The sequence below is a fragment of the Myotis davidii genome, unplaced genomic scaffold, assembly GCF_000327345.1.
Source record: "Myotis davidii unplaced genomic scaffold, ASM32734v1 scaffold354, whole genome shotgun sequence".
Classification (NCBI taxonomy): domain Eukaryota; kingdom Metazoa; phylum Chordata; class Mammalia; order Chiroptera; family Vespertilionidae; genus Myotis; species Myotis davidii.
In genome coordinates, this window is record NW_006285785.1 from 661,481 (window position 1) to 670,178 (window position 8,698).

The 8,698-nt window shown below is 50.3% G+C and overlaps 1 protein-coding gene and 1 long non-coding RNA gene across 2 annotated transcripts in view; one reads left to right on the forward strand and one right to left on the reverse strand.

Moving 5' to 3' along the window:
- LOC107181993 overlaps positions 1-8,698 on the reverse strand; it is an 18,297-nt gene that overhangs the window by 4,346 nt on the left and 5,253 nt on the right. The window lies entirely within an intron of this gene.
- SLC52A3 (solute carrier family 52 (riboflavin transporter), member 3) overlaps positions 5,882-8,698 on the forward strand; it is a 6,957-nt gene continuing 4,140 nt past the window's right edge. Inside the window, exon 1 of the mRNA XM_006756734.2 lies at positions 5,882-6,501. Coding sequence (XP_006756797.1) covers positions 5,935-6,501 — 567 coding nt within the window. The 5' untranslated portion in view covers positions 5,882-5,934. The remainder of the gene's footprint in view (positions 6,502-8,698) is intronic.

Consider the following 8,698-nt stretch of genomic DNA (forward strand, 5'->3'; position numbering starts at 1 on the left):
ACCGGTGAGGGAGGATGGGGGACACCGCCTCACCAGCCAGGTCAGCAGAGTCAGCCTTGGAGATCCATGGGGTGACAGGTGTCGCAGCCAGATTGCCCTCGCATCCCAGAGCTCTTGGTCTTTGAAAGAGATCCTCTCCCTCCTCCTCTCCACTGATCCTCCAGGAAGACCTGCCCCTACTTTGCAGCCATTGGGTTACCTGCCCTGGCCAAGGTAGAGTGAGACACCCTCCCCCCACACACATACACACACACCTACCCAGCACACCTCCACCTTAGACTTAGTGGTTGCACTTGAGTTCTGCTGCCCATACGCCTCTTCCTCATACCTTTCTCTGGGGAAATCCCCTGTGACCTTTCTGCTTTCATCTCTCAGAGCTCTGAACACACGTAGGTGCTTAGTCATCCCTAATGGACTGGTAAAGAGGAAGTGATGACAGAATCTTGCCATCAGGAATTACTTGTGCTGTACCCAAAACTGTGTTCAGGGTAGCTGCCTGTTTTCAAATGCAATTCATATATTTGCTGAACTATGAAAAAACAGTCATCAGGACAGTTAACGTTTTATGGAGCACTTCCTCTGTCAGGCACTATTCTAACACTTTGCAAGTTCATGGTCATTACAGTCCTGATGTTGGTCCTGGGAGCCTCCCCATTTTGCAGAAGAGGTGTCAGGCACGGGAGGCTGGCCTTTGCTCAGCGTGGAAGGGTTGAAGCTGGGGCTTGAACCTAGGCGTCTGGCTCCAAATTTTACTGCAAGAGAGAGCAGTAAGGTGTCTGGAGGCAGTGCCTGGAGTCTGGGACTGAGAGAGAGGCCAAGGACTGGATTCCAGCCCCCAGTTTGCCCCCAGCTAGTGAGGGATCCTGGGGGCTCAGGAATAAGGGGTCCCAGGGCCTATGGGGCCAAGTGGGGCCCAGGCAAGTACCCTAAGTGAAAGAGGGCCAAGAGTGGTGGTTGCCAGTGGGCATGTAGGCCTGGTGTGGTCTTCCAGAATATTCTCAACAAACCAGACATCTTGTATTCCCCCATGGCAAGCTCTAGTCTTTATTTCCAATCTGTTGCAAACTCTTGAATTTTTACTTTTACAGTAAAAATGAATTACTAGAGCAGGGGTCCTCAAACTTTTTAAACAGGGGGCCAGTTCACTGTCCCTCAGACCATTGGAGGGCCGGACTATAGTTAAAAAAAAAACTATGAACAAATTCCTATGCACACTGCACATATCTTATTTTGAAGTAAAAAAAAAACAAAACGGGAACAAATACAATATTTGTATTTGCATGTGGCCCGTGGGCCATAGTTTGAGGACCCCTGTGCTAGAGAAATGAACATTTTAAAACTGAAGACATAAAATACACCTCAACCCCACCCCAATTTTTGTTGTGTGATTTGACATAACATTCCAGGGACCCAGAAATCTTGAGTTTTGTATGCCAATTCCCAACTTGCAGATTTCAGTAACTAAGTGTTTATAACAGACAGGAAACCAAAAGAACAAGTCTGCTGTCTGGCTATGGCCAAAGGGTGACCGGTTTACAAATCCCGAGCTAGGTCATCTGCAAAGCTCTTCTGCCTTCAGAGCCAGATCCCCAAGCAGCTCTCTGCCCTCAGTCTCCCCAGAAATGTGCCTGGATGTGTCCACACCAGAAACCCTGACACGAAGGGCACCTGGGGCCCAGTGCTGGGCATCCTGGGGACCGGGCCCTCCTAAGGACGGGGCCCTGCGGAAAGCTCCAGGCGCAGCACAGCACAGGCAAAGGGGAGCAGCCGGGCAGGCGGCCATTGCCTGGAGCTGCTCTTCTCCGTGGGCCCCTTTGGTGCCCCAGAGCCAGGCTGTCCTGGGCGGTTAGGCCAGCTTCACAGGTGAGAGACAGCGCTTATGAAGTGGCTTAGCTAAGGCCCGGACAGGAGGCGGCGGACCGGAAGGGATTGAAAGCAGGTCAGACTGCATTCTGCTGCGGCGCTTCCCAGGGCGGAGGAGAGGCGAGCCAGAAGGGCGGATTGGGCCTCCTCCCAGGAGGAAGGAGGAAGGAGGAAGGGAGAGGGGGGCCTGAGAGTCAGTTCTGGGCGTGGACACCTTGCTGTGGTGTCAAGACTTTCCTGAGTGAGGCAGGCCAGGAGAGACCCTCCCGCACCCTGGCCTGGGGCTCAGTTGGTTGGGCGTTGTCCCGGGAAACAAAAGGTTGCAGGTTCGATTGTGATTCCGGATCAGGGCACATACCTAGTTGCCAGTCCATCCCCAGTCGGGGAGCCTATGGGAGGCAGCCGATCTCTGCCTCTCACAGCTCTCGCTCTCTCTCTCTCTCTCTCTCATTTTCTCTCTCTCTGTCAGTGAAAACATAACCTCACCTCGCCATCTGCCATCAGAACCTCTCAGCGTCATTGCTGATCCCAGACAGAAGCTGTTGACCCCGGGCCTGGGAAACATACCTGCAAAGGTCAGACACACCCTCAACCCTGAAGAAATGTAGAGCAGAGCAGAGGAGAATGGTTCTAGAAGCCTGCTTTGGGACTTCCTGCTTCTCTGAAAACCAGAGAGCTGTAGGAGGAGGGAGAAGGCCCGAGTGCTGGACAGAGAACGGGGAAGATTCTGCCAAGCCTATGTAAGTGCAGACGGAGCCACAGTCCCGTGGGGGTTGCATACCAGGCACCGATGTTCTCCCAGAGGATTAAAGAGAGAGAGAGAGAGAGAGAGAAAGAGAGAGAGAGAGACTCCTGCATGTTCTAGAAGAATAGAGACCAGGAGTTAATGACTGACAGTGTGAACTGCATAGAACCAAAAGATCAGGGGTCACCACAGGGTCATGTGGGGCGGGGACCAAGTGCTGCAGGGGACTGGCTCCAAACCCACCTCACCTCCCGTCTCAGGAGAACCCCTCCGTCCCTGCAGACCCACCCTGCGTCCCATCTGTAAAAGGATGGATGGACTTCGGCATGTCTCTCCCTGGGATGGTGCATGGACCGCTGGCGATTACCTGTGGCTCCTCATGGGGAATTATTTTCCCTTTTAAATTTGAAAATGTGTCCATTTTCATGTGAATTAGAAAACAATGACGATGTCCCCAAATCTGGCATTTCACCATAAGGATAGCAGCTGACCCTCAGCCAGTGCTTACTGTGTGGCAGGCACAGTCCGAGACAACAACTCACTAACATATTAGGATCCCGTGGATGCTGTCATCGTCCTCTGTTTACAGAGGAGGAAGATGAGGTCCTGAGAGGCGGTCGCGTGCCCAAAGTCACCTTAGCGAGTGGCAGAGCTGGGTTCAGGCCCAGGCAGATGGCTCCGGGGTCTCGCTTCTGGCCTCTCCTTTATTTATTCCCCTTATACTGAGGGGAGATCAAGGAGAAGAAGGGCACAGGAGGTGTGACACAGCTCACTGGGAAGGTGGTAAGCAGGTGACAGAATGGTCCTCCCAAGGGTCAGAGTCAGGCGGTCTCTGAGGGCCTGTCCAGCTAGGGGGTTCTGTAATGTCACAAGAAAATGCCAGGCTGGAATTCTATGTTAAGTAAACTTCTTTGTAATAGTATGTTTACATGTTTAGTTGTTTACATAGTCAACACTATATAAAAAGGTCTACAAATCTTTCTAATTCTCACCTGAGAATATGTTTATTGATTTGAGAGAGAGAGAGGAAGGGAGAGAGAAACATCGGTGTGAGAGAGAAACCCACCCGTTGCCTCCCTCACAACTGGCGATCGTGCCCTGACTGGCAACCGAACCCGAAACCTTTTGATGTACTTGCGACGATGTTCCAAGTAACTGAGCCACCCGGCCAGGGCTAGATATCTGTTTGTATTGGCGCCACCAACACCCCAGTAGTTCCTGTGTGTTCTGCTTTGTGCAAATACAAGCAAAGAGAACATGCCTTCCTCCGTGTTTCCTGAATCCAAAAGGCAGCAGCACACTGTCTACCTGCCTTGATTTTGTTCCCTTATCAGCATAACCTTGAGACCTGTCCCTGTGGGCCAGGGAGGGCTCCCGCATTCCTCATGCCTTTTGCCCTGTGGAGCATTCCAACTCAGACATTCCTTTTTGTAGCCCCTCCCTTACCGATAGGCACCTGGGTCATCCTATCTACACTAATAAAAGAGAAACATGGTAATTGACCGTGCCATTGGCTAATCAGCGAGATATGCAAATTAACTGTCAACAAAGATGGCGGTTAATTTGCATATGTAGGCACAAAGTGGCAGAGCGAAGACTGAAGGCGGCTCTGGCCAGAGCAGCGCAGGCTTGAAGGCGGCTCCAGCCGGCGCAGCGAAGGCTGAAGGTGGCTCTGGCCGGAGCAAAGGCCTGGGTCCCATGTGCCAGAGGAAAACCAGTGCCAGCAGCCAGGGGAAGGGAAGGCCTATTGTACGAATCTTTTTGTGCAACAGGCCTCTAGTTTTCTATATTTTGCTATTACCAACAAGGCCACAGGAAATAGAAACCTCAGGCAGGCATGGTTTCGTCCGGGGCAGGTAACCTTTGGGACAATAGCATTCCAACTCAGACATTCCTTTTTGTAGCCCCTCCCTTACCGATAGGCACCTGGGTCATCCTATCTACACTAATAAAAGAGAAACATGGTAATTGACCGTGCCATTGGCTAATCAGCAAGATATGCAAATTAACTGTCAACAAAGATGGCAGTTAATTTGCATATGTAGGCACAAAGTGGCAGAGTGAAGGCTGAAGGCGGCTCTGGCCAGAGCAGCACAGGCTTGAAGGCGGCTCCAGCCGGAGCAGCGAAGGCTGAAGGTGGCTCTGGCCGGAGCAAAGGCCTGGGTCCCATGTGCCAGAGGAAAACCGGTGCCGGCAGCCAGGGGAAGGGAAGGCCTATTGTACGAATCTTTTCGTGCAACAGGCCTCTAGTTTTCTATATTTTGCTATTACCAACAAGGCCACAGGAAATAGAAACCTCAGGCAGGCATGGTTTCGTCCGGGGCAGGTAACCTTTGGGACAATCTCCTGGCGAGAAATGGCACCTTGGAGTCATTGTTAAATGACATTTCCCATGAATGAAGGTGATCATCTTTTCCCATGTTTAAGACTTACTTGTACTTTTCCTGTCCTTTACCCACCTCACTATGGGGTCTTTCTGTTCTTACTTTTCTAAAAACTCTTTATGTATTAGGAAGAGGAGCCTTTCCTCTGTGATTTACATGGCAAACACTTCCCCCCAGGGTGTCATCAGTCTTCTGATCTTGCTGTTGCCTTTTTTGCAGGGAGTACTTTGTCATTGTTTTAATCCTCACCTGAGGGTATGTTTTTACTGACTGGTAGAGAGAGAAAGAGCCCCCTGACCAGGGATTGAACCTGCAACCTAAGTACATGCCCTGGTGGGGAACCTAACCGCAACCTTTTGGTGGACGGTGTATGGGATGACACTCAGAGCGACCTGGCCGTGGCTTTTGTTGTTTTTTTCTTGTTTGCTTTTCTGTTTTGATATTTCCGCAGTTGAATGTATCAAGCTTTTTTTGGTGATCTCTGGCTTTACAAGTCATGGTTAAAAAGTCTTTCCTACTGGAAGGTTCGTCATAAAGGAATTTGTTCATGTTTCCTGCTTAGAAAAAACAGCAACAAGCCCCACTGTTCATGGAGGGAATGATATGAGGACACTATGGGCCGACAGCCCAGGCTTTGGCTACCGGGGCTGGGGAGCCTTTTTTCTGCCAAGGGCCCTTTGGATATTTATAATATCATTCTACAAAATTATCAACTTAAAAATGTGCCTGCTATATTTGGTCAAACATTTAATTAACTCACCCCTAATGCCTTGTCGGGGCCAGACCACATGATTTCTCGGGCCTTATGCAGCCTGCGGGTGGGACGTTCCCCACCCCTGAGCTAGACAGTGAACCTGACATCTCACCTGGTCTTTCGCTCTGTAGGCCCTGCTGCAGGCTGATCTGGGAGGCGGCAGCCTCTGACTCAGGACAGGTATCACCATGGCCCTCCTGATACACCTGCTTGTCTGCACCTTCGGGATGGGCTCCTGGGTGGCCATCAACGGGATCTGGGTAGAGCTGCCCCTGCTGGTGACGGAGCTGCCGGAAGGCTGGTACCTGCCCTCCTACCTCACGGTGACCATCCAGCTGGCCAACGTCGGGCCCCTCCTCTTCACCCTGCTCCACCACTTCCAGCCTGGCTGCGTGTCCGAGGTGCCCGTCATCTTCGCCGTGCTGGGTGTGGGCACTATTGCCTGCACCCTCTTCGCCTTCCTCTGGAATGTCACCTCCTGGGTGCAGGGCGGCCTCCGCAGCATCACCTTCATGGTCCTCACCTTCTTCCTGGCCCTGGTGGACTGCACCTCCTCCGTCACCTTCCTGCCCTTCATGAGCCAGCTGTCCACCCACTACCTCACCACCTACTTTGTGGGTGAAGGACTCAGCGGCCTCCTGCCTGCCCTGGTGGCTCTTGCTCAGGGCTCGGGGCTCACTACCTGCGTCAACGTCACGGAGACACCTTACAACATCTCAAGCCCTAGCCTCGTGAGGAAGACCGGCATCCCACAGGTACCGACCCCACCCAGAGCCGGCGCAGCGCTCGGCACCCGGTCACGCCAAGGCCATGCGGAGGGCTCGGGTTTCCAAAGTGTTGGGTGGCCCCGTGCCCTTGACCTGGCTACACCTTAGCTTACCTGGGAGAGCTACTGAAACACACTACTGGGGCCTCCACAGCCAGACCAATTAAATGAGACGCCGAGCATGGGGACAATTGGTTTCTGAGGTAACACCCATTGGTAGGGAGCCATATAGAACCTCGAGCCTGTCCTGGGTTTCCATGGCCCCAGCTGTTTAATTTACAAGCATTGTTTAACCACACAGTTACCCTAGAAGTTTGTTCATTGTTTGTCTCACAATACTTCCCACGCCATTTAACATAGAAACAGGCCTCCGAGGTGCTCCAGCGAGGAACACTGCAGGTGTATTCCGACACAGACTAAGATTTTAACCCTTAAAACCACAACTTCTAATGAGAACTAAGAAGTAAGCCATTAGCATTCTTTAGCTTAAATTTATGAAGATATTTTACTCTAGAAACACATTCCGTAGACATCAAGTTCAATTATTAACATACATTTATTTTTGTAAACCCAGGTAAAATATAGGGTGCCCCAAAAAATATATGCACACACTTTGAATAATTCTTAAGTCAGTGTATTCATTTTCAAAATTGAGTTGTCAGCTATTAAAGTGTGTACTTTGGGAGGATACCCTGTATAAATATATTTAAAATCAATAACGAAAAAAAAGTTCTACTCAAACCAACAGACTTTAACTAACTTTTATTGACTAAGAATTAATCTTAGAGCATGAGACCTTGAGAAGCATTTGATTTAGTTTCCATATTTCTGAGAATTTTAGATACCCGATGCTTACAAGCGCTTGCCTTTAATGTTAGCAGTATCATCCAGAGGTAGACAGTTATTTCACATTTACAACATGCAGAGATAGGCACACTAGTTTATAAAAGAACAGCTGGATCCCATTCTTTTCGGGGACATTTACAATTTATATCTGCGGTTGATGAGACATGTCCCAAATGACCTTCCCCCTTTTAGAACAAGCACGGCCATTTTTAACCTCAGAGAACTGGGTTGACGCCTCACCAACATCACAGGTGGATCCATTTATCTAAATCCTCGTTCCGAAGCTTCGAGAGACCAATTAGATGTGTTTTCCATTCATTCTGCCTCGTTTACAGCCAGCTTTTCCTCATTGGGGGCCCCAGCGTTTACTGTCAGTCCCGAAGGCTCCTCACCTCGGCCTCCGTGTGAGGCTGGCGCTCATGGGCTTGTTGGCCTTGGAGGTGTGGTTGCCCGTGTGAATTTTAGTTTTTTCTTTGCGATCCATAGAGTCTGAACAGACGTTTGAGAAAAAAAACAGCCTTTAGGTACACGTGTTCAGACGAGCCAAATGTAGTGAATATCCCTATAGGACCGTGATGGCGAACCTAGGACACGCGTGTCAGAGGTGACACGCGAACTCATTTTTTTGGTTGATCTTTCTCTGTTAAATGGCATTTAAATATATAAAATAAATATCAAAAATATAAATCTTTTTTTTACTATGGTTGCAAATATCAAAAAATTTCTATGTGACACGGCACCAGAGTTAAGTTAGGGTTTTTCAAAATGCTGACACGCCGAGCTCAAAAGATTCGCCATCACTGGTCTAGGATATCCCTACATCCCCGTAGGAAATTTTCTTCCGGCCAGCCCACAAGATTCTTAGTCACCCTGAGCAAGGGCCCACAAGGGCCTATCAGGCACCACCAGGACCGAGCCACTGCCAGGCCCAGACCCCTTCTCTGTGTGAACCCCTTCTAAGGCCTCCTGCCCTCCTCCTGGGCATCCACCAGCTTCCCCCGAACCGGCTGCCCTTCCACACAGAGCGGCCCCTGGTGCCCCTCTCTGCCCCAGACTCCGGATTTGGGGTCTGCACCAGCTATTGTCACAAACCGGCTGCCCTTCCACACAGAACGGCCCCTGGTGCCCCTCTCTACCGCTCCGGATTTGGGGTCTGCACCAGCTATTGTCACCCCATTGGCTATTCAGGTTGGGGATGCAAGTATCCTTTCTCCTTTTATCCTTTCTCTTTTTGAACCAAAGAGAGTTCAGGGTCTCATTTAACCAGCCAAGGTTTTATTCAGACTCTCAGTAAGCAATCCAGTTAAAAAGCCAAAATTAGAAGTAGCCACAACCTTACT